The sequence below is a fragment of the Microcebus murinus genome, chromosome 10, assembly GCF_040939455.1.
Source record: "Microcebus murinus isolate Inina chromosome 10, M.murinus_Inina_mat1.0, whole genome shotgun sequence".
NCBI lineage: Eukaryota > Metazoa > Chordata > Mammalia > Primates > Cheirogaleidae > Microcebus > Microcebus murinus.
This window is the reverse complement of record NC_134113.1, coordinates 93857619-93884049: the sequence shown is the minus strand read 5'-3', so window position 1 is coordinate 93884049 and position 26431 is coordinate 93857619. Positions and strand designations below refer to the sequence as shown.

The following is a 26431-nucleotide window of genomic DNA, read 5'->3' as shown; positions in this document are numbered from 1 at the left end:
GAGACTCTGTCTCAAAAAAAAAAAAAAAAAAAAAAAAGTCTTCAATAATCTTCCAGTGCTAGTAAGATAAAATGCAAACTGTTGCAAGGTAAATAACTCCCTTCATTATCTAGCCCCTGCTTGTCATAGAGACAAAGTCCTGGCCTTGTCCAGCTTTATCTCTATAACTTCTAACCTTTCACTTAAATTTTCAGTTATCCTACAATATTTCTGGTTCCCTGAACTATTCATGTTCTATATATTCTTCATACCTTTGCATGCATTAAAACTTCTGCATTAATTAGTTGGCCAAAACATTCTCCCTAGCCTGTCAATTTGGCAAACTGATACTTTCACATATCAGCCCAAATAATACCTCCTCTGTGACTTTCCCAGATATTTTAGATTTTCTTTAATGTTTGCACTTCCTTTTGTTATATCAATCTTTTTCTTGTGCCTTATATGTTACTACACTTCAAATATCTCCCACTAAAGCACAAGTTCCATTAAAGTAGGAACTTTGCTTTTTCATCTTTATGTTCCCAACACTCAGCACAACACCATTCACATAATAGGCATCCAATAATATTTGTTGAATATTGAAAATTTTCAATTTAAGCCTAATAATTTAACGTATTAATTTGTCCATTTCCCCAAATCCCCCTATTTCAGGACCCTACATGTACCTTGTAAAAAAAAAAAAAATTCAAAGAGTATAGAAGGGTATAAAATGAAAAGTAAAAGTTCACATCTCTATATTATCAACAACTTTATACCAACAAATTCAACAACTTAAATGAAATGATCATTGATAGACACAATTTACCAAAAGTAATTCAAAAAGAGAAAATCTGAATAGTTCATATCTCTTAAAGAAATTGAATTCATAACTGAAAACCTTCCCACAAAGAAAACTCCAGGCCCACATGGCTTCACTAGAGATCAGACATTTTAGGAACAAATAATATAAATTCTATACAAACACTACAAGAAAAGAGAAAGAACACTTCACAACTAATTTTTATGAAACAATCATTACCTTGATACCAAAACTAGACAAAGACATTAAAATAAAACTATATGCCAATATCTTTCATGAGCAAATATTCTTAATAAAATACCAACAAATCAAATCCAACAATATGTGAAAAGGATATAACATGCCATAACTAATTGGAGTTTACCCCAAGAATTTAAGTTAGTTTAATATTCAAAAATCAATAAATGCAGCCGGGCGCGGTGGCTCACACCTGTAATCCTAGCATTCTGGGAGGCCAAGGTGGGCAGATTGCTCAAGGTCAGGGGTTTCAAACCAGCCTGAGCAAGAGCAAGACCCCGTCTCTACTAAAAATAGAAAGAAATTAATTGGCCAACTAAAAATATATATAGAAAAAATGAGCCGGGCATGGTGGTGCATGCCTGTAGTCCCAGCTACTCAGGAGGCTGAGGCAGCAGGATCGCTTGAGCCCAGGAGTTTGAGGTTGCTGTGAGCTAGGCTGATGCCATGGCACTCTAGCCTGGGCAACAAAGTGAGACTGTCTCAAAAAAAAAAAAAAAATCAATAAATGTAACACACCATATTAACAGGATAAAGAAAAAACACATGATCATCTCACTAGAAGCAGAAAAAAAGCACACCATCTTCCTCACTCTCACCCACAATGTCCTCTCTAGCTTAACAAATCATGTTGCCATAATTTTCCAAGTATAGCATTTTTATTCACACTGACATATTCGCACCGTCTGAAGTGGCCTTCCCATTCATTCCTTGATGAGATGCCTGTAGATATAATTTATAATATATAGCAATTTATTTGAGAAGTTTTCCTCAACTTTTGTAAACATGACTAGTCACTGCTGCCTCTATGTTCCCACAACATTTTTTATACCTGTTTCAGTTCTTATCACATTGCATTCAACTGCTTATTGGCCCATCTGTTTTCTAAGAGCAAGAAACATGTTTGTATCTTCCCAGCGTTTAGCACAGTTTCCAGGATATTGTAGGAGTTCTGTATATTTGTTTGTTTAACAAATGATCATTTCAGCCCACCTTGACAGGAATCATTTGTTCTTTCCCAATCAAGATAATTTAAAATGTCATGGCTGAATCCACCTCTGCCCACCACTGGGGGGTAGCAGCTACACAATTCAGAGTTTCTGGGCTGGAGAATAGATTGTGCTAAAAATCAAGCTAATTTTCTCCTGTGTGTGACCTTTTTTTTTTTTGAGACAGAGTCTCACTTTGTTGCCCAGGCTAGAGTGAGTGCCGTGGCGTCAGCCTGGCTCACAGCAACCTCAATCTCCGGGGCTCAGCGATCCTCCTGCCTCAGCCTCCCGAGTAGCTGGGACTACAGGCATGCGCCACCATGCCCGGCTAATTTTTTCTATATATATTAGTTGGCCAATTAATTTCTTTGTATTTATAGTAGAGACGGGGTCTCGCTCTTGCTCAGGCTGGTTTCGAACTCCTGACCTCAAGCAATCCGCCCGCCTCGGCCTCCCAGAGAGCTAGGATTACAGGCGTGAGCCACCGCGCCCGGCCTCCTGTGTGTGACTTTTTAAGTATATGTGATTTAACCAAGTTTAACAAAAGCACTTTTGTTCTAAATGATAGAGGCCTTCCCCATCTCAAATCTTGCAGACATTATTTAAACATGGAAATAAGTCATGATTTTCTTGACTTATTCTCCCCTAGAAACATATTTCCCAGCTCTTTCTTCTTTACTCACACACAAAAAGTTATTTATCACAGGTTTTAAGATTCTGACTTACCTGTGTTCAGGATACTGTTGTCAATGGTATTAACATTCCATTTAATATCATTTTATGGTATTAAAGTATGATTTTCCTAAATCCTGTAGTTGTTACACAAGCAGTGATAATAAAAAGTTAATGAGATTTGAATTATATTTTTAGCTAGAATGGACCTTAGTGACTTTGAAGTTCAAATCTCATATTTTACACATAAGAGACTTGAATTCTAGATATATGAAGCCATTTGCCCGAAGACAGTTGGTGATGCAGTCAGGATTGGAACCTCGTATCTCATGGTTTACAAACTAACACTCGTCACCATACCACACTATCTAATACAAGAATATACTGGGTCAAAAATAGTACACATGTGTAGTCTTTCAGTCTTACACATCTATCTTTTTACCATAAAGATATTTTCACAAGTATGCAAAGATATATGGAATATTTATTGCAGTATTTTTAAACTAAAAAATGAAAACAATCTAAATGTCCACAATCTGGAATTGATAAAATAAATTATGGTCTATCTTCCAATGAAGTACTATTTGCCTGTTAAAAATTTAGCTTGTGCATTCCCACTTAGAACTGGAACCAGACAAGGCTGCCCACTATCTACACTTCTATTCAACATAGTGCTGGAAGTCCTGGCTACAGCAATCAGACAGGAAAGTGGAATTAAAGGTATCCAAATAGGGGCAGAAGAGATCAAACTTTCACTGTTTGCTGATGATATGATATTATATTTAGAAAACCCCAAAGATTCAACCAAGAAATTCCTGGAACTGACAAATAAATTTAGTAAAATCTCAGGATACAAAATCAATACACAGAAATCAGAGGCATTCATATACACCAACAACGATCAAATTGAGAACCAAATCAAAGACTCAATTCCCTTCACAATAGCAACAAAGAAATTAAAGTACCTAGGAATATACTTAGCCAAGGAGGTAAAAGAACTCTACAGGGAGAACTATGAAACACTGAGGAAGGAAATAGCAGAGGATGTAAACAGATGGAAATCCATACTATGCTCATGGATCGGCAGACTCAACAAGTGTCTCTACTACCCAAACTGATCGACACATTCAATGCAATACCTATTTAAAAACCATCAGCATTCTTCACAGATATAGAAAAAATAGTTTTACACTTCGTATGGAACCAAAGAAGACCCCCCATATCAAAAGCAATTCTAGGCAACAAAAACAAAATAGGAGATATTAATATGCCAGATATCAAACTATACTACAAAGCTGTAGTAATTAAATCAATCTGGTATTGGCACAAAAATAGGAATATTGACTAGTGAAACAGATCTGAGAATCCTGATATAAAACCATCCTCCTATAGCCATCTAATCTTTGACAAAGCAGACAAAAACATACACTGGGGAAAAGAATCCCTTTTCAATAAATGGTGCTGGGAAAACTGGATAGCCACTTGTAGAAGGCTAAAGCAGGACCCACACCTTTCACCTCTCACAAAAATCAACTCATGCTGGATAACAGACTTAAACCTAAGGTATGAAACTATTAGAATTCTAGAGGAAAATGTTGGAAACACTCTCCTAGACATTGGCCTAGGCAAAGAGTTTATGAAGAAGTCCCCAAAGGCAATCACAGCAGCAACAAAAATAAATAAATGGGACATGATCAAACTCAAAAGCTTCTGCACAGCCAAAGAAACAGTCATGAAAGTAAACAGACAACTTACAGAATGGGAGAAAATTTTTGCATCCTACACATCTGATAAGGGGCTGATAACTAGAATGTACTTAGAACTCACGAAAATCAGCAAGAAAAAATCAAATAACCCCATTAAAAAGTGTTCTGTTCAAGGACTTGAACAGAAATTTTTCTAAAGAAGACAGAAGAATGGCCAACAAACATATGAAGAAATGCTCAACATCTCTAATCATCAGGGAAATGCAAATCAAAACCACAATGAGATATCACTTAACTCCAGTGAGAATGGCCTTTATCAAAAAGTCTCCAAACAATAGATGCTGGCGTGGTTGCGGAGAGAGAGGAACACTCCTACACTGCTGGTGGGACTGCAAACTAGTTCAACCTCTGTGGAAAGCAATATAGAGATACCTTAAGGCGATACAAGTGAATCTACCATTTGATCCAGCAATCCCATTACTGGGCATCTACTCAAAAGATCCAATGACACTCTACCAAAAAGACACCTGCACTCAAATGTTTATAGCAGCACAATTCATAATTGCAAGGCTGTGGAGCCTTGCAATTGATGAGCCCAAGTGCCCATCAATCTAAGAATGGATTAATAAAATGTGGTATATGTATACCATGGAGTACTATTCAGCCCTAAGAAACAACGGTGATATAGCACATCTTATATTTTCCTGGTTAGAGCTGGAACCCATACTACTAAGTGAAGTATCCCAAGAATGGAAAAGCAAGCACCACATATACTCACCAGCAAACTGGTATTAGCTGAGCAGCACCTAAGTGGACACACAGGTACTACAGTAATAGGGTATTGGGGGGAGGGGGGCGGGTATATACATACATAATGAATGAGATGTGCACCATCTGGGGGATGGTCATGCTGGAGACTCAGACTTGTGGGGGGGGGAGAAAGGGCATTTATTGAAACCTTAAAATCTGTACCCCCATAATATGTTGAAATAAAAAAAAATTAGCTTATGGGGAGGGGAGGTAAAGGCAATACGCATAACCTAAACATTTGTACCCCCATAATATGCTGAATTACAATAAAAAAATTTAGCTTGATCTATCTGTGCTGATATGAAAAGTTAAATTAATAAGATACAGAAGAAAAAGTATAATATTAGGTCATTATATAAAACAATGAATATAAAATATTTAGGCTTTAACAGGCATAAAATAATTGTGGGACTTTAGTTAAGCCACTTAATAGGGACTATTCTGGGGAATGGAAAGAGAAAAGGTAGAGAAATTTTTTTCATTTTGTACCCTACCTTACATTGCTCTTTATAACGATAGTAAACTTATAAATCAAGAGCCATTCATATAAAATTTTAAACATGCAAATAAAACTACATATTTCTTAAGAAGACATACATATGTAAAAAAAAAAAAAAGTATAAAAGCATGAAGCAGAGAAAAGTGGTTATTTTTAGTGAAGGAGGAAGATAAAAGACTTGGGAAAGGAATATTCCAGGAGTTTCTACTCTATTTTAATGTTTTATATCTATAAAAAAATACCTGAAGTAAATATAGAAAAATATTGACTCCTTGATAAGCTGATTAGTTATGACTTAAAAAAGCTAATGTTAATTACATTATTTTATATAATTTTTTTTCTGTTTTTAAATCTTCATAATAATAAAATGGAGAGTAGAAGTCCAAGGGGTAAAAATAAAAAAATAAATGATGAAGTGCCCTTATAAAATACTGAATGATATAAGTGAGTTGCACAGTTATATGTATTGTTTAAAATGAGTATGTGCTATGTTAAAAAGCACACAACAAACACATATATAGTACTTTCATGTGCATGGAAAAATCATGAAAAGGATACACTTGCAGAGTTTCATAACAGTTACCACCTGGGAAGTGGACTTAGGGAAAGGAGAAGTAGAGAAAGAATATTAACTTCTTTATTTACACATGTCTGCACTTGGTTCTTACAATGATCATGTATTAGTTTTGTAATTCAAAAAATGAACATTTTTGAAAGTTAAAAACACTATACTGGTCTTACCATGATTTCATAACATTTTCATTAAATAGTAAACAAAGTCAGCCATTAACCTAAATCTAGCATCCCTACTCCTTGCTCTGCAATATTGTGATGTAGCTGCTGTGTCAAGTTAAACTGGCTCTACTTGTAAATTTGACCATCTCTAAATCTGAGGGGTAAGGAATTCTAACTTTTTCTGATTTATTTACTGTTTTCCCAACACCTAGAACAGTGCCTGACACATGGTAGGTGTTCAATCAATATTTGTAGTTTGAATGATAATGACCTAGAGACCTAGAGGGAGAAAAAGACAGCCCTTGAACTATAGCATGTAGGATCACGGCCACGTTAGCACTTGTGGAGAAAATCTTATCACGTCCTACAACTCCAAAAAGCAAAGGATATGTCTCATTGGAGACACCCGAAGTTCCAAGAGAGAACTCTTAAGTTAGGATTCTGTTTCCTGATGACTTACGGGAAATATGCTTTTCCTCCTGTGTCCAAGTTCGGACAGCTACAGACCTGAGTAATGATTTGGCCCCAGGGAGGTTTACAGCAATGACTCACCCGTTGAGCATCTCCACTCCATAACAAGGATGTGAGGCATGTGGCAGGTGCTGCATGCAATTAGGAGAAGGATCAGGCACTAGAACTAAAGATACCTGCTTTTCCCCTCGACTCTACCACCCCCCCCAACACCACCAAACCCAAATCCAGCAGAAGGGATTTCTACTCCCTGCTATAGTGACTGAGCTGGAGATGCTTCACTAAGGAAATGCTTGATTTCCAGAGTAATGTTTTTATTCAGTGAAGAGTCTTACAGGACATTCCTCACACCCCAGATGGTCAAAAAATTAAAAAATCTGTCAATGCCCAATGCTGGCAAGGATGTGGGGCAATGAGAACTGGTGGGACTTTGGAAGTTTCTAATAAAGTTTAACAGGTTCATAAGTTATCACCCAAGAGTTCCCCACTTAGGTAGAGCAACTCCTGCAAATATACAGTAGGGAAAATGTGCAAGAATTTCACTCCAGTGTTGTTCATCATTCATAATAGCAAGACATTGGAAATAACTCAAATGTCCCTCATTAGAACAAATAAGTTATGGTATATCCATATAATGGAATAGTATGAACAGTGGATATGAATGCACTACTTGATATGTGCATCAATATGGATAGATGACAAAAACAATGTTGAGCGGGGGTGAGGGGAACAAGTTAAAAGATAAAACAAAGTCATCCCATTTGTACAATGTTATGAAATGGTCAAATCTAAAATCATGTAGTTTGGGAAACACACTTAGGTAGTAAAGCCACTTTAAAAATGTAAGAGAGGCCGGGCGCGGTGGCTCACGCCTGTAATCCTAGCACTCTGGGAGGCCGAGGCGGGCGGATTGCTCAAGGTCAGGAGTTCAAAACCAGCCTGAGCGAGACCCTGTCTCTACCATAAAAATAGAAAGAAATTAATTGGCCAACTAATATATATAATATAAAAATCAGCCGGGCATGGTGGCTCGTGCCTGTAGTCCCAGCTACTCGGGAGGCTGAGGCAGGAGGATCGCTTGAGCCCAGGAGTTTGAGGTTGCTGTGAGCTAGGCTGATGCCACGGCACTCACTCTAGCCTAGGCAAGAAAGCGAGACTCTGTCTCAAAAAAAAAAAAAAAAAATGTAAGAGAGTCCGGGCATGGTGGCTCATGCCTGTAATTCTAGCACTTTGGGAAGTTGAAGTGGGAGTATGGTTTGAACCTAGCAGTTCAAGATCAGACTGAGCAACATAGCAAGACCCTGTCTCTACAAAAAATAAAAATAAAAAAAATTAGCTTGGCATGGTGACATGGGTCTGTAGTCACAGCACTTGGGAGGCTGAGGCAGGAGGATCACTTGAGCCCGGGAGTTTGAGGTTGCTGTGAGCTAGGCTGACGCCATGGCACTCTAGCCCAGGTGACAGAACAAGACTCTGTCTCAAAAAAGGTAAGAAAATAATAAACTCAAAATTTCCAATTGTGATTACTTAGGAATGGGGGGTATAGGACAGAGACCAGGGTGAGCCCAGGGGGTGCTTGAGATATGCTGATAGCATTCTACTTCTGAATCTGAGGGATGATGAGCTCATGGGTGGTAATTTTACTAGTATTCAGAATATACATATTCATTATATGCACTCTTCCAAATGTATGATACAACACAGTAAAATTTAAAAAGGGATATGGTGAAGGAACTAAGTTATCAGGTATTGATTTCAATAATAAACACTCTGTATAATAATAATGGTGATTATATTACCTAATATATATATAGTGTCTTTAAAATTATAAAATGCTCTCACATATGCCTCATTTATTTTTCACAACAATCTTGCCTAGTAGGTAGTATTATTCCCATTTTTATAAAAAATATGCTGAGCTACGAAAAGGTCAGTGACTTCCTAGTCCAATATATAAAAGTCAGGAAAGAAAAACCCTAAATTCCTAATACCAAAGCAATAGCTGACTATAACTTATATTTAAATGTCTGCATGTATTATGTGTATTTTTGTGCCTATGGTTGAATTATAGTAATGACTAAGATTTATTAAGTACTGAGTACTACTGTTCTACATGCTTGTGTGCATCATATCACTAATCTTCATATGAGATAAGTACGGTTACTATCATGCTCACCTTACAGATGAAAAAACTAATACAGTGTGATTAAGTAATTTGTCCACAGGCAGAAGTGGCAGCCATAGATTGTGCGTCAATAATTTGTTCCTTCTCCCCTCAACCTCTTCATCTATAAAATGGACAGAATATAGGAGTTATAACAATTACACAGATCCTTGTTATTCATGGATTCTATATTTGCCAATTCACCTACTTGCTGAAATTTATCTGTAACCCCAAAGCCAATATTTGTAGGCTTTTGTGGTCATTCTCAGGCATACCAAGAGTGTCAAAAAACTTGAGTCACTGGACATACAGGAAGGTAGCTGAGTTCGAATAAGGTGGCACTCTGCTCTCTCGTTTCAGTTCCCAAACTGTAAACAAGTAGCCTTTTAGCAGTCTATGTAGCACCATGCTTTCCACAGGAACCCAGCTGTGGTCAAACAAGTTGACACTGGCTTTGCCGTTTAAGCTGTCACATTATGAACAGTGTCCTATTTGCATACGATTTAGTGCCCACAGGTTTCACATATTTTTTTCAGAGATGGTCTCTTGGTAATTTGCCCAGGCTAGACTCTAACTCTGGGCCTCAAACAGTCCTCCCACCTCAGCCTCCAGAGTAGCTAAGACTACAAGCACAGGCCACAACACCTGGCTCATTTGGGGATTTTTTTTTGTTGGTGATTTCATCATTTAAAATGGTCCTCAAGGGCGGGCGCGGTGGCTCACGCCTGTAATCCTAGCTCTCTGGGAGGCCGAGGCGGGCGGATTGCTCAAGGTCAGGAGTTCAAAACCAGCCTGAGCAAGAGCGAGACCCCATCTCTACTATAAAATAGAAAAGAAATTAATTGGCCAACTGATATGTATATAAAAAAAATTAGCCGGGCATGGTGTCGCATGCCTGTAGTCCCAGCTACTCGGGAGGCTGAGGCAGGAGGATCACTTGAGCCCAGGAGTTTGAGGTTGCTGTGAGCTAGGCTGACGCCACGGCACTCACTCTAGCCTGGACAACAAAGCGAGACTCTGTCTCAAAAAAAAAAAAAAAAAAAAAAAAAAATGGTCCTCAAGTATAGTGCTGACATGCTATCCAGTGTTCCTAAGCATAAGAAAGCTTTGATATACCTTAGAGAGAAAATACCTGTGTTAGATAAACTTCATTCAGCATGTTACAGTGCTGTTATTAGAAAGGCCAATGTTAACAAATTAGCAACATATATCATAGAAGGTGTCTTTATGCAGAAACACACATAAAACAAAGTTATACATTGATCCTTTGAAGAAAATGTTGCAACCAGAGGCTGGCAGGAATCTGACCCTATAGTTCCCCTAGGAGCAATAAATCCATATTGGCTAATTCAGTGTTCGAGATGACTTTATAGAACAACATAACTACCTAGAATAACAAGAGAATCGATTGTATTAGCATTCAGGGAAGCATAGTGACTAAAAGCACAGGCCCTGGAGGCCAACTGTCTGGTTGTGATTCTGTCATTTTACATAGTGGTGTGAATTTGGGCATGTCATTAGCCTCTTTGCATCTCAGTGCCCTTTTTGACAATGAGGTACCTATCTCATCATTAAAGTGCTGGGAGAGTTCAATAACGTACAGCCAATCAAGTGTTCAGCATAGTGCCTGGGAAATAAACCTTCATTGTGTAAGTTATTACTATTATTAATACTAACATTTGAAATAAGAATTATTATATTTGTTTAGGTAAATATAAACATTGGTACACTGATAATTTAGTATTTCAGAAGATTTACCACAGAGAACATAATAACTAAAACATAACTACCATTCCAAAACCTTTTCTGCCTAACAACTAACAAATCTGCCCAGTGTGGTATGAAGAGATTTGGAAGGAGCATTTTATCTATAATGGAAATGTTTATGTATCATCCCTTTCTTTTGCCTGCATTCTAGTGGAAATGAAATGGAGAAGAAAAGACAAGGGAGAAAAGAAATGGAGAATATATTTTCTAAATACTGCACATATAGGATAGCCAACCTAAAAATTCATAAAACGCACTCAAAAGTTTATCTTGACCTACATTTACAAGAGCTATCTACCCCTCCATACTTCTGTATCCTGCCCCCCACTTCCAGAAAACATTCCCATGAATTCTCATTAGATTAGTTGGACAAACTGAAGGCTTGTCCCCTTGTCCACTTTCAAGTTCATGGAACTAAGGTCACAAAGGGTGTTAATGAAACAAGTGCCCACACTCTGTTTACTTCCCCTTTAGTTTCCCTTCCCTGGCAGTCCTAGATAGAAATAGAAAGTAAATAGAAAGTAAAAAAATAAATAAATAAATGAACAGAAGAAACAAAGTTTGTTAGATTTTCTTTAAACCAGTCAGATTTGGCAGATTTATCATGCTAAACTTGGCTGATTTCTTTCAAGATCCAGGCGTAGATATATCTGATATTTATTATGATGATCAACTGTTTTTGTTTTGTCTTGTTTACTTTTCAACTGTGTTATTTTAATTTCTGGGGACCTTTATTTTTTTAATTTGTGTTCCTACTTAGTTTTACTATAACTATGTTCCTAATTTGGCAGTTAGACCCTAAGAATATACTAATCCACATCCTTGACGGCCACAGGTTAGGATTTAATTTGACAAAAAGGATGTGATATAACTCTGGGAAGGGAACAATCTGTAAATTATTTGCTACTTGTCCAGGATGGAAGAATGGTTTTGATCTAACAGGCAACTGGAATTCACATTAGTTTTTTGATACAATGGCAAACTTTCGTCAAGTGCATATGTGCTAGCACTGTTCTAGGTGTTTCACATGTATTAATTAATTTACTTCTAGCAATCCTATATACTAGGTAGCAAATATTCCCTGAATCAGTCATTTTCCAGCCAAGAAATTTGAAGCCATTGGAGGTACTTCCAAAGGAATATTTAATACAAGGTCTTGGATTATAGGCGTGAGCCACTGCGCCCAGCCCATTCTTTTACTTTGAAAATAGATTTGCAGGCCGGCCCCGGTGGCTCACGCCTGTAATCCTAGCATTCTGGGAGGCCGAGGCAGGCGGATTGCTCTAGGTCAGAAGTTCGAAACCAGCCTGAGGGAGACCTTGTCTCTACTAAAAATAGAAAGAAATTAATTGACCAACTAAAAATATATATACAAAAAATTAGCTGGGCATGGTGGCGCATGTCTGTAGTCCCAGCTACTTGGGAGGCTGAAGCAGCAGGATTGCTTGAGCTCAGGAGTTTGAGGTTGCTGTGAGCTAGGCTGATGCCACAGCACTCACTCTAGCCTGGGCAACAGAGTGAGACTCTGTCTCAAAAAAAAAAAAAAGCAACAACAACAAAAAATATTTCTAAGTCAAGCATCTAGCCCACGGTCAAGTAGTTATTACTAAAACTGAAAGTCAAATCCATGTTTCCATTTTCTTGTCTAGTGCTCTTTTCACCTCAGGAATCTTTTCTTCCATGAAGTTTTCCCAGCAATGTCTAATCACCATTAATCTTACCCTTTGCTGACCAGCCATAGCACTTGTCTATGTCATCCACAGTTTTTGACACTTAGTTATATTTAATTTACAGTATGGATTATTATGTATGATCTAATAATGGATTTAATTATTTTTCATTGAAGTCCTTAAGGACAGTAACTTTGTCATATGTTTATTTCTAATTCTGTCAGAGAAAACAGGCTAAAGATTCTGTAATTCTAAAATTTTTATTTTAGCCAAATGAACTTTAATAAAGATCTCCATCATTGACAATGTAGAATTAATCAGTGACTTGTAAAAGATTTTAATATGGACACCTTTGTAATACATATTCAAAATTTCATTTTTTCCAAAGCATCTAATCTCATATTAGATCTTTGCATTTAGATTTTGCATTTAGATAATTGCAATTAGACATTCAAAAAGGAACAAAACAGAAGTGAGCCACAAAATCCCCTCAAAATTTCCCACATTACACCACAAAACAACTGGTGCTTTATAAGAAGAGAGAGAGGTCATACAGAAACAGGAACACTATTCACAGGATGTTTTCAATAATTTGCTTCCTGACCTTAAAATCCAAGGAGTACAGCCGGGAGTCCTCGAACTAGTTTGAATTGCTGTATACTCTTTAGAGAGAAAAGAATCAGTAAAACTGAATCTACACCAGAAACAACTTTAAGAACTCAAATTAACTCCTTGAATTATATTCAGAAGTCAACATCCTTTCCAAACAAACATTTGTTCATTTATTGGTGCCCCAAATGTATTATACCAGGCATGATAGCAGGCACTGGAGATATAAACAATTCATGGTCTAGCAGGGCAGAGAGACAGGTAAATTATTATTTTCCAGCACAGTTAGTGCCTGACAGATTTCTACACATTCTTATGGCCCAGCTCAAGTGCCACCTCTTCACTGCATCTTCTTCAGATTTGCTTCAGGGAGAATTAGCCATTCCTTTTTCCATGTCCCCAGGTGTATTATGCCCTCCCAACACCCCCTACTGCATTATAGTGCATTATAGTTATATGCATCTCTTGCTGCTTCTGCATCTCCCTCTGGACAGAGCATGGTGCCTATCACAGGAATAGACCACATGTTCATGATGTTGAACTTTGTGGTAAACATCTTATCAAGTGGAAAAGATACTCTCACCACTGTTGAGAGTGTAAATGGGTGGAGTCTCTTTAGTGGAAAAATCCATATCTCTCAAAAATTTTAATGTGCATGTTCTTAGATTTAACAATTCCAATTCTAGAGATCTATTGTGCAGAAATATCAACAGATGTGTAAAGATAAGAGTGCTCATTGAGCATTGTTTATAACAGCTTAAAATGGGATAAAAACTGAATATTCATCAACAGAGGAATAATTGATTAAATGGCACAACATGGAACAATTTAAAAAGTATGATTTGCACCAATATGTCCTGATATGAAAAGATAAGTGGAGGTCAGGTGCGGTGGCTCACGCCTGTAATCCTAGCACTCTGGGAGGCAGAGACGGGCGGATTGCTCGAGGTCAGGAGTTCTAAACCAGCCTGAGCAAGAGCGAGACCCCCGTCTCTACTATAAATAGAAAGAAATTAATTGGCCAACTAATATAGATAGAAAAAATTAGCCGGGCATGGTGGCGCATGCCTGTAGTCCCAGCTACTCAGGAGGCTGAGGCAGAAGGATTGCTTGAGCCCAAGAGATTGACGTTGCTGTGAGCTAGGCTGACGCCATGGCACTCACTGTAGCCTGGGCAACAAAGCGAGACTCTGTCTCAAAAAAAAAAAGAAAAATAAGTGGAAAAAGCAGAGCAAAATAATATGTGTAATGGAATTACATTTGTATTTGTGAAAGAGATTAACCCTGGGAAGGAGAACAAGGACAGATAGGTGTCCGAGAAATTTTATTTTTTACTTTAATCCTTCTATATTTTATTTTTTACTGTGAGAATTATTTTATTTTATATATACATGTACATATATGAATGAATATACATGTATGGCAATCCTGTCTATCCTTTGTATGTTTTCTGAATATCACCATTATTCAGTGCTTTCAAATATTGAAGGAAAAAAGCAAAAAATAATCAATAGAATTATGCGCACTAATGTGGAATATGCCCTAATATACTGTTTTGTCTTTTTCTTTGTTTGTTTGTTTGTTTTTTGAGACAGAGTCTTACTCTGTTGCCTAGGTTAGAGTGCCATGGCATCAGCCTAGCTCACAGCAATCTCAAACCCCTGGGCTCAAGCAATCCTCCTGCCTCAGCCTCCCAAGTAGCTGGGACTACAGGCACGCATCACCATGCCCAGCTAATTTTTTCTAATTTTTAGTAGAGACAGGGTCTCATACTTGCTCAGGCTGGTCTCGAACTCCTGAGCTCAAATGATCCACCCACCTTGGCCTTCTAGAGTGCTAGGATTACATGCGTGAGCCACTGTGCTGGGCCTTTAATATATTGTCAAGTGAAAAATTAAGTCATAAAATCATATGTAAATTATAATCTTATTTTTGTTCAAAATTACCTTTTTAAAAATATGTGCTATATTCAGAAAAAGTTCAGGAAGAATGAACACTAATCTATTAAAAAATAGCTACTTCTGGCAGTGGAATTGGAAATGAAAACTTTCATTTTTTTAATCCTTTATACTCCTGTATTAAGTTATCTTTTTATGATTATGCTCTACTTTTGTAATTAAATAATGATAACCGTGGAAATAAATACTACTTGACTCCTGGCATTTTTCTTAGGTCTTTCTGCCTCAAGAATATTCCTTAATGATTTGACCACAAACAAGAGGAGGAGCAGACATTGTTTGGACATGGACTGATGCCTTTATAACAGACAACAGTGTTCAAATATATTTGACCCAAATAAACTTTATTTCATCTGCATATGTGTAAAAGAATAATATGAGTGAGAATTCTTTATAACATATGCTTTAAGCAGGAATCATCTTCAGTGCTCTGCACTCCTTCATGATGAAACACAAGCTAGACTCCTGTCTGTTCTCCAGTGCCTGCTGCCCTCCCCCACCTACCTGCCCTCCCCCACCTACCTGCCCTCCCCCGCCTACCTGCCCTCTCCCGCCTACCTGCCCTCCCCCGCCTACCTGCCCTCCCCCACCTACCTGCCCTCCCCCACCTACCTGCCCTCCCCCACCCACCTGCCCTCCCCCACCTACCTGCCCTCTCTCACCTACCTACCTTGGACTTTGCTCCACTTATACCTTAAGCAGCTTTTCACCTTTTCCTATCTTTAGAAGACCTATGGTTATTTAAGTACTTGCTCACATCTTATTTCTACCTTAAGACTTTCCTAGATTGCCCCAGGCTAAATATACCCCTGCCTATTGTGTTCTACTATTTGACTTGTGATATTATAGTCTGGGTTGTATTACAGTTGTGTGTGTGTGCATGTATGGGTATATATTCTTACTCGATTGTGAATCTCTAGAATTGGAACAGAGTTTAATTCATCCTGACTGTAGCACCACGTAGTTTGTTACACATATCGGGCATTTAAGAAATGTTATTTGAGCTTAATTAAATGGGTTTGTACAGGTCATTCCTTCCCAACCACTTCTTCCCTCAATCCTCATGTCTCATAGAATCATTTTTCTTCACATTTCTGAAACAAGACAAAAGCAAAACCTATAATCTATTATAGGAGAGAAGCTTATGTACAGAAGTACTCTCTCTTTAACCACACTCTGTCCTGCAGACAATGTCTCAGAATGTACCCATTTTACTTCTCTTTTTTGACTTTTCTTGCCTAAGCTGTTTGGAAATGACTCACTTTAAAGCTCTTCCTGTGATGTCAGACAGTGGTTTAGAGCATGAGGATAAATTTACTAACAGAAAAAGAGAGAGAGGAAAGAGGGAACGAGTGTTCAACAAATTTTCTAAACATACTTCATGACTTCCTTGTGACTAAGTGTGGGGGACGAGACAGACTTGTGGGGACCTCCAGGTAGGTGCTGAATCCTTCAGCTACTATCTCCATTTTTTGGTAAGAAAACCCAGATCCACCTGCTGTCTTGTTTGAAGGTCATTATCTTCTATTTCTCCCATTCATTTTCCAACTTTTATTTCTTTTGTCTTAACCCCATGTCCACCTTTCTTTTCCTAAATAACATTTCACATTAGATTTGTCTTTTCTCTTAACATTTTCATTCTGGAACTAATAATGAATTTTATGTCGTTTTCCCCCCTCTCTTAAATTGGCTGTATATTTCCTTCTGAAATTTTATTCTAGCTTTCCCCATTACTTTGTTTTTTAAATCACTGATTGCCATATATGTATTTTTTTCTCATTCCATTTCCCTCTTTTTCTTTTATTCTTTTGCCCATTCTTTATTGCCACTGACTCTGTTATCCTATCATTAGTATTTGATTCGGGGGCTTACTTTTCCTTTCTCTATCAGAGTTGAATTTTAGTTTCAGGATTTATCATTTTGATTACTGCTGGTCAGTTTAATATTGAAAAATTTTTAATCCTATACTAATCTTAAATATAAAGGTATTTTTCAGCCAAAACAACTTGGAGAAATGTAAAAAAAAAAATGATCTTGTTCTGAAGGACTTTTAAGCCCTGACATATATATTTTTATTTCAAGATAGATAATGTGATATTTAAACTATAGCTCATGTCAAATAACTCAATTTCTTTATGTTGGAATTTTGCTCTTTTCAGTCTTTGCTACTTCACTCTGTGCAGTCCCCACTTCCTTCCCCTTTATGAACAATACCACAGGTTTTCCGGTCAGGGGGTTTTTTGGGTAGTAAAAAGAGTATTGGCCTGACAGTCATTGGACCTAAGATCAGAGAACCTCCATGGGTGTGGTTATGTGAAAGTCACCTAACTTACTGAGTTTCAGTGTCAACAACTGCGAAACAAAAGTAGAGAGAAGGAGAAATGATTGCTAAGTTTCCTTTGAGTCCTCGCATTCTAGGGTCTATCGTCTCTGCGCGTCTTATGGGATGTGTGCATGAATGTGTGTGGGGGTGTGACGATGGACCAGCGCAGCTGCCCTGCACAACAGGGAAGGAAGGGACCCTGATAGGACTTAAATATTTGAGTAGATAAGGCCACAGAAAGGGGAATGGGGGTCATTTCTTCTTTTTTCTTATTTTGCTGACTTGTTATTTTAACTTCTGCTAATATATAAGGCCCTGTGATAACATTTGGTTAACTCAGCAGAACTACTTCCAAGTCATGAAAATATTTTGAGCCTCTATAAAAAGATATGTAAACTTTTATTATGTCCAGTAAAAATTAGGAACTTAAAGACAAAAAGTAAGTTGAAAGGGACAGTATAGGAATTAAGGAAGCAGTCTCGGTAAGGATTAAATGGATAAGAATTCAAATTTTAAATTTAACTGGAAAAGAAAGTTAACCTCCCAAATGATCACACATCTATTCAAGTAATCTTTTTTTTTTTTTTTTTTTTTTGTTTATTATAAGGCATGAGATATTCAAGTAATCTTTAACTTTGGTGTCTTATTAAGGTACTGTGCTAAATTCTGTGGAACAAGTGTATATGAACAAGACTCATTTTTACAATCATGAAATTTAAGGCCAAAACAATAGGTAAGACAGCTAAATAATAATTACAAGGCAAAATGTGTCATTGCATAGAGAATATGAAAAAAAAATTCAACCACATATACAAACAAATTAAGGAGCTAAAGAATTAATTTCTGATTGCTAATTTTTTTTTTTTTTTTAAGAGAAGGAGTCTCACTCTGTCTCTGAGGCTAGAGTGCAATGACCTAATCATAGCTTACCTGACCTCAAACTCCTGGGCTCGAGCGATCCTCCACCTCAGCCTCCCAAGTAGCCACTCCCAGGTACGCGCCACTGTGCGAGGTTAATATTTTTTTAATTTTTTGTAGAGATTTTTTGTAGAGGGTCTTGCCAGGCTGGTCTTGAATTCCTGGGCTCAAGTGATCCTCCCACCTTAGCCTCCCAAAGTGCTGGGATTATAGGTGTTAGACACTGTACCCAGCCTCTGGTTGGCATTATGAAAGAATATTTCAAGAAAGATATAATATTTGATCTTGATCTTAAAGAATGGGTAAGATTTCAACAGATAGAGGATTAAGGAAGGAGGAAAGAGGAGTTAAGGTAAAGGCCATATTTCCAGACAGAAGCAAACATCATTAGCCAAGGAATAGAAAATGGCATAAAGTTGGAATAGTGAGTTGTTCAGGAAAGCTATAAAGTAGGGTACATTTACAAGTGTGTTGAGAATTAGGAGAGGGTAATGTCACAGAGGCCAAGAGAAGAGTGCTAAGGAGTCAGAAAATCAAATAGCACATATTATGTTGTGGAGTATGAGGACAGAGAAACAAGTGTTTAAATTTGTTTTTTAGAGGTAATTTTAACAGAGTGATGGGGGCAGAAGATAAATTACAAAGGGTTAAGTGGGCAGAACAACAAGCCCCAAAACAAGCCAGTATCCTTGAAAAAGAGAATCTATGCTAAATTAAGAGACTTAAGAGACAACACCGTGATACAAAATCTGATCCTAGATTGACTATTGTTGTACACAAACCAGCTATAAAAGATGTTTTGGGGACAGTCAGAAAATATAGATAAAGACTTAGTATTTCTTAAGGTATAATCTTACTGTATAATATGGAGATTGCTAACTGACAAAAGAAAATGTTTATAAAACAATATGTATTTACAACCATGTTCATAGCTGCATTATTAACAATAGCCAAAAGGTAGAAACAATCCAAATGTCCTTCCATGGATGATTGGATAAACAAAATGTGGTATATACATACAATGGAATCTTTTTTTTTTTTTTTTTGAGACAGAGTCTTACTCTGTTGCCCTGGCTAGAGTGCTGTAGCATCAGCCTAGCTCACAGCAATCTCAAACTCCTGGGCTCAAGCAATCCTCCTGCCTTGACCTCCCAAGCAGCTGGGACTATAGGTATGTGCCACCATGCTCCAAAATAGAAAAAATTAGAGAGACAGGGTCTTGCTCTTGCTCAGGTTGGTCTCAAAGTCCTGACCTCAACCAATCCTCCCACCTCAGCCGCCCAGAGTACTAGGATTACAGGCATGAGCCTCCACACCAGGCCTACAATGTAATATTATTCAACCTTAAAAAGAAAGAAATTCTGACACATGCCACAACATGGAGGAAACTTGAAGACTTTATGCTAAGTGAAATAAGCTAGACACCAAAAGACAAATACTGTATGATTCCACTTAGATAAAGTAGCTAGAGTAGTCAAATTCATAGAAACCGAAAGTTTTCCAGGGGCTGGGGGAAAGAGCAAACAAGGAATTGTTTAATGGGTATAGTTTCAGTTGTATAAGATGAGAAATTTCTAAAAATTGGTTGCACAACAATGTGAATATGGCAAGGACTACTGAACTATGAACTTAAAAATGGTTAAGATGATAAATTCTATATTGTATGTATTTTACCACAATTAAAATTTTTTTAAATATGTGCAGCATGATCTGATTTTGTTAAATTCTGTTTAACAAAAATATATATATACACACACATATATACATGAAAAAAAGAACCAAAGGATACAAATTAAGATATTAAAGTAGTAATCACTGACTGGCAGGTATATGACATTTTTATTTGTATTTGTATTTTTTAGAGATGGCAGAGTCTCCCTCTGTCACCCAGGCTGGAGTGCAGTGGCACAATCATAGCTCACTGCAACCTCCAATTCCTGGGCTCAAGAGATCCTCCTGCCTCAGCCTCCTGAGTAGCTGGGACTACAGGCACATGCCACTGTGCCTGACTAATTTCTAAAAAAAAAAAATTGTAGAGATGGGGTCTCGCTATACTGCCCAGGCTAGCCTCAAATTTTTGGCCTCAAGTGGTCCTCCCACCTCAGCCTTCCAAAATGCTGGGATTACAGGCATGAACCACCATGGCTGGCCTTATTTTCTTTTTTTTGCTTGTCTGTATTTTCCAATTTTCTTCATGTACATTTTCTGCTTTTGTAATAATAAACCTATTTTCCCAAGTTGTATTCATAAAACACAAACAAGAAGAAAATGATGTGCAGTGAGAAAGTCAATGCAAAAGGGTCAATAAGTCTTGAAAATGCGAGAGCAGAAGGAGAAGATGGAGTTGTTTCTAAAAGACACAGCTGAAGTCTGGCGTACCTCTTTCTGTGGTGTGAGTCCTTTGAAAATCTGGTGGAGGGAATGAATGAAATGTCTGCTATCACAGAAGTGAAAATATGTAAAGTTACACTTTGCATATCATTTCAGGTGGTGATGGAGCTTCTTAAAGCCCTTTCATGATCTCAGCTTGGAGACCTCCAATCTAGAAGTTTTTGTTTGCTCACTTAGCTTATTTGTTTTATTTTTAATAGGGGACACTGGGTGAAGAAAGGAGCCAATGGAAAGTGAGAGATTGGAAAGTACAAGAAAAAGGAGAAATTTACATTGATACGGACTTCCAAATGAGGTTGCTATTTTGATACACATTTAAATCAATACAGGAGGCTGGCACGGTGGCTAACGCCTGTAATCCTAGCACTCTGGGAGGCTGAGGCGGGAGGATCACTCAAGGTCAGCAGTTCGAATCCAGCCTAAGCAAGGGTGAGACCCCATCTTTACTAAAAATAGAAAGAAATTAATTGGCCAACTAAAAATATACATAGAAAAAATTAGCCGGGCCTGGTGGCACATGCCTGTAGTCCCAGCTACTTGGGAGGCTGAGGCAGGAGGATTGCTTGAGCCCAGGACTTTGAGGTTGCTGTGAGCTAGGCTGACACCACAGCACTCTAGCCTGGGCAACAGAATGAGACTCTGTCTCAAAAAATAAATAAAATAAAATAAATCAATACAGTAGATCTTATTAATAAATTGTCTTTCAGAGAACATTTTTGTGTGGTCCAGTGTGAAGTTGAGAAATATAAACTAAAACAGTATGAGGGCCTTATGGCTGTGTGGTTTCACATCTGCATATGGGAAGATTAGAATTCTAAGAATACATACTTTCAAGAAGATACTGTTGGTTTTAACATTTTCTTTCAACTTTTTGCAGAAGTTTATCAATGGAGTCTTTCTCTGCTGAGACCAATTCAACTGACTTACCCTCACAGCATTGGAATGAACCCCACGTGGTTCTCTCCATGGTCATTCTCAGTCTCACGTTTTTACTGGGATTGCCAGGTAATGGGCTGGTGTTGTGGGTGGTTGGCCTGAAAATGCAGCGGACGGTGAACACAGTTTGGTTCCTCCATCTCACCCTGGCAGACTTTCTCTGCTGCCTCTCCTTGCCCTTCTCCCTGGCTCATCTGGCTCTCCAGGGACACTGGCCCTACGGCTGGTTCCTATGCAAGCTCATCCCCTCCATCATCATCCTCAACATGTTTGCCAGCGTCTTCCTGCTTACTGCCATTAGCCTGGACCGTTGTCTTTTGGTGCTCAAGCCAATATGGTGCCAGAATCATCGCAGCGTGCGAACCGTTTTCAATATCTGTGGCTGTATCTGGCTGGTGGCTCTTGTAATGTGTATACCTGTGTTTGTGTACCGGGAAACACTCACTGTAGACAACCAAAATATATGTGGCTACAGTTTCAATCTCCCCAGCCCATTAGATTATCCAGAAGACACTCTCCATCCAGATCTACTGGAAGACAGATCTCTTGATGACTCCATTGTTCAGCAGCCTGGAGAGATGGACGATAGGGTAGATCCTTCCTCTGTCCAAACAAATGGTCGTCCTTGGATAGCCACCACTGTCCTCCAATCTCGAACATTTCAAAGACCTTCTGGAGATCCGCTCCCTATGGATTCTGCTACATTAACTAGTCAACATTTGTATTATAATGTATTTAAACCTGTTGATGTGGGCTCAGCTACAACCTCCCATGGGTTTCCCATTGCAGATCACAGAACTAACTCACAGAATAACTCTGACCCTTTTCTCTCTACTGATTCAGAGCTTTTCCCTAGTGCTTTTAGCAATTCCTTATATGAGTCTAACTTATCACAATATTTCCAGGATTACAATTTCAGCCAATTCACATATGACAATCACGTGTCAAAACCGATGGTGGCGATAACCATCACTAGGCTAGTGGTGGGTTTCCTGCTGCCTTTTATTTTCATGGTGTCTTGTTACAGTCTCATTGTCTTCCGAATTCAACAGGGTCGCTTCGCCAAGTCTCGGAACAAAGCCTTTCGAGTGGCCATGGTGGTGGTGGCTGTCTTTCTTGTCTGCTGGGCTCCATACCACATTGTTGGAGTCCTGTTATTGTTTATTGACCAAGAAACTCCCTTTGGGGAAGCTCTGGTGTCCTGGGACCATGTGTCCCTTGCTCTAGCATCTGCCAATAGTTGCTTCAATCCCTTCCTTTATGCCCTCTTGGGGAAAGATTTTAGGAAGAAAGCAAAGCAGTCCATTCAGGGCATTCTGGAGGCAGCCTTCAATGAGGAGGAGCTCACGCACTCTACCAGCTGTCCCCCAAACAAAGGGTTTTCGGAAAGAAACAGTATCAGTACAACTGTGTGAAAATATGGAGCAGCCAACCTAAGCAGATGTTCTTAGGTATTCACTCAATTCCAAAAGGATGAAGGATGTGGTGAGCAGAGGACTTCACAACCCACCAGAGAATCAATCCAGTGGTTTTCAAAGTGTGGTCACAGACTACTGATATCAGCATCCCCTGGAAACTTGTTAGACATGCAAATTCTCAAGTACTGTCCCAGTCTTGCTGAATCCGAATCTCTGGGAGGTGGGGCCCAGCAAGTGCTTTATTTTAACAAGACCTCTTGTTTCTGATTAATGCCAAATTTTAGAATAATTGTGAAAAACTAGTCTATTTCTATCCCAAACTAAGCCACCTGAGATAGATGAGAATCTAGTCTGTTTTTAAATGTTTCCACCATATAATTTTTTCCTGTCCTTAGTGAGAGATGATCATTTTTTCTACAGCTTTGTTGTTGTGTTGGTATTGATGGTTTTAAATGAAAAGAAGGTGAGAAAGAAAAAAGCCTATGAAAACAGGGAGCTATGACACAGAGTTTGGAGCTAAGTACAATGCCAGATGCCTGCCACCGGAAACACCCCTGGGTACAGCAGGCAGGAATTCAGGGTTTCCGCTATCACAACTAAAGCATCTATTGTATAAAAACGGACTACTAGTACATCTAAAAACTTACTCATGAAATGTTATGTGTGCTGTGGTTTGAAGAGCTGCTTATTTATTCTGTCAGCCTACTGGTAGAGCTATCCATCTCCATTCTTTTCTTCTGCTTCTTAAATCCCTTATTCCTCCCCTGCTCCAAATCTTCCACATTTTCCATATCTTTCACAAGATTCTAGTTATTCCCTTCCTCTTGCTTCAAATCAATACTTTCCAAGAGACCCATTGCCTATGAAAAGAGAAAGAAGGTGGATGTTAGAGCAGCAACTCTTCAACTCTCTGCAAGATGACTGAGTAGCCTACCAGGCACAGTGTCACATTTTCAAAAACATGACTGCAGGCATCTTTTATGCCAAAATTTCCACATGTATCTTTTGGGATTTTAAAAATTAATCATTGTCTTTACCAAAATAATACATGCACATCATTTTATTTTATTTTGAGACAGAGTCTCCCTTTGTTGCCCAGGCTACAGTGAGTGCTGTGGCAGCAGCCTAGCTCACAGCAACCTCAGACTCCTGGGCTCAAGCAATCCTTCTGCCTCAGCCTCCCGAGTAGCTGGGACTACAGGCATGCGCCACCATGCCCTGTTAATTTTTTCTATATATATATTAGTTGGCCAATTAATTTATTTCTATTTATAGTAGAGACGAGGTCTCCCTCTTCCTCAGGCTGGTTTCGAACTCCTGACCTCTAGCAATCCACCTGCCTCAGTCTCCCAGAGTGCTAGGATTACAGGTGTGAGCCACCGCGCCCGACCACATACATCATTTTAAAAGAATCCAAGGCTTGTAAAGAAATATAAGAGGGCTCCCACCCCTACTCTGATGTCCCAGAGATAACCCTTGCAACAATTTTAGATGGTTTTTCTGATATTTACCATGGTGAGTCTAAATCATGTGCTTATGCTATTTTTTGTAGACATGATAAAATGACTTCCTGTTTTAAAAGATTTTTATCTAAACATCTCCATATTTTTAAATTGCTCATTCAGCACCTCAACATTCATTAAGAACCATTATTATTATTTTTTTTTTTGAGACAGAGTCTCACTCTGTTGCCCAGGCTAGAGTGAGTGCTGTAGCGTCAGCCTAGCTCACAGCAACTTCAAACTCCTGGGCTCAACGATCCTCCTGCCTCAGCCTCCTGAGTAGCTGGAACTATAGGCATGCGGCACCATGCCCGGCTCATTTTTTCTATATATTTTTAATTGGCCAATTAATTTCTTTCTATTTTTAGTAGAGATGGGGTCTCACACTTGCTCAGACTGGTCTCCAACTCCTGATCTTGAGCAATCCTCCTGCCTCAGCCTCCCAGAGTGCTAGGATTACAGGCGTGAGCCACCATGCCTGGCCAAGAACTATTATATTTTAATTTGTTCATGTCTACATATTCCAACCATTTTTATAGCTTTTGTTCTGTTCTTCATTCAAAAATAATTATCCAACTCCCCACCACCTTCTCATTTTTCTCTGTGTATAAACTTTTATGTGTTAAACCTCTGAAATTTCACATACAACATAGCCTCATCTAAGCTGAATACAATGATTTAATCTAAAAAATAGAAAAATGAGATGCTTTAGACTTGCAACAAATTATTATTTGTTCAATGGTTGAGGTAAGAGTCTGGACTAAAAATGTGTTATAAAGTACTGTGCAGAAAAATTTTAAATCACTAGATTCTTCGAGTTGTGAGGTAATAGTATCTGATATAAGGTTTGCAGTGCTACCTTTCCAATTTAACTTGCTTATATATTTGATGTGAATAAATGCTCTTTTTTTTGCAATGGTTCCTTGCAAGGCTCAGAGATTCATTGTTTGACACTTATTAATTATTTGACATTCAGAATATATCATAATTTGTAAATATGCAGCAAATAACGCTCATGGTAAGTGACTGCAGACTTGCTGTAACAGCAAGTAGCCAGGCCTCTCAAAACACCAACACATCCCACAAGACACTGGGTATAAGTCCTAAACTCCTCAGGTTAGTGTATGGACTATTACAGTGAGTAATCTTGGCATAGTTCCAAAGAGTTAACATTCAATGAATAAATGGCATTTCTGGACTCCTTTTAAGAATTCCATTTACTTTTACTGTTTGTTTGTTTTTTTAAGAGATTGGGTCTCATTCTGTTACCCAGGCTATAGTGCAATGGTACCATCATAGCTCACTGCAGCTTTGAACTCCTGGGCTCAAAGAATCTTCCTGCATCAGACTCCTGAATAGCTGGGACTACAGGCACACGTCACCACACCTGGCTAATTTTTTTAAATTTTCTTTTGGAGATGGGGTCTTGTTCTGTCGCTCAGGCTAGAGTGCAGTAGTGTGATCATAGCTCAATGTAACCTCAAATTCCTGGGCTCAATCGATCCTCCCACCTCAGCCTCCCAAGTAGCTGGGACTAGAGGTGTGAGCCACAGTGCCTGGCTAGTCCATTTACTTTCGAAATGTATTCTGAAGAAATTCCTACCATTCCTCATTTCTGATGAAAAACTGGTGAGTACTTGTAACTATTTTGTACTATATCTTCTCCAGGAAGTCCCCGACAGGGACAGTATCCCAACTCCTCTCCAAGCTGTACTATCTTAAATCTTTACACTATCCTAAAATGCAGGCAAGATAGGCCTACTCCACACACCAATCTGCAAGATCTGCAAGGGGTGACTGACTCTCCCCACAATATTTCACTACAATTAATAGCATATGAAAAGAAGAATGGTAAAG

General features: G+C 38.4%; 2 protein-coding genes across 9 annotated transcripts in view; both read left to right on the top strand.

Annotated features, from left to right (window-relative positions):
- Nucleotides 1-26431, top strand: part of LOC142873416 (small ribosomal subunit protein uS13-like) — a 379862-nt gene that overhangs the window by 37216 nt on the left and 316215 nt on the right. The window lies entirely within an intron of this gene.
- On the top strand, nt 16380-25494 carry C3AR1 (complement C3a receptor 1). 8 transcript variants are annotated; one of them, XM_076007703.1, is made up of 4 exons: nt 16436-16522; nt 18283-18402; nt 20919-21013; nt 21596-25494. In XM_076007703.1, exons 3-4 carry the CDS (start codon nt 21009-21011, stop codon nt 23067-23069), a joined length of 1479 nt encoding a protein of 492 aa, XP_075863818.1. In that variant the 5' UTR covers nt 16436-16522; nt 18283-18402; nt 20919-21008; the 3' UTR covers nt 23070-25494. The 8 variants fall into 8 exon arrangements, with proteins under 8 accessions (XP_012616120.3, XP_075863817.1, XP_075863818.1 ...); XM_076007701.1 differs by adding an exon at nt 18061-18142 and having other exon boundaries at nt 18283-21013; XM_076007702.1 differs by lacking the exon at nt 18283-18402 and having other exon boundaries at nt 16430-16561.

Bases quoted from the DNA above. Each gene is read 5' to 3' on its own strand.
- C3AR1 (XM_012760666.3), top strand. From the start codon at position 16,389: ATGAGGATAAATTTACTAACAGAAAAAGAGAGAGAGGAAAGAGGGAAC. The intron at 16,523-21,595 runs GTAGGTGCTGAA...AACTTTTTGCAG, and splicing joins AGACTTGTGGGGACCTCCAG to AAGTTTATCAATGGAGTCTT.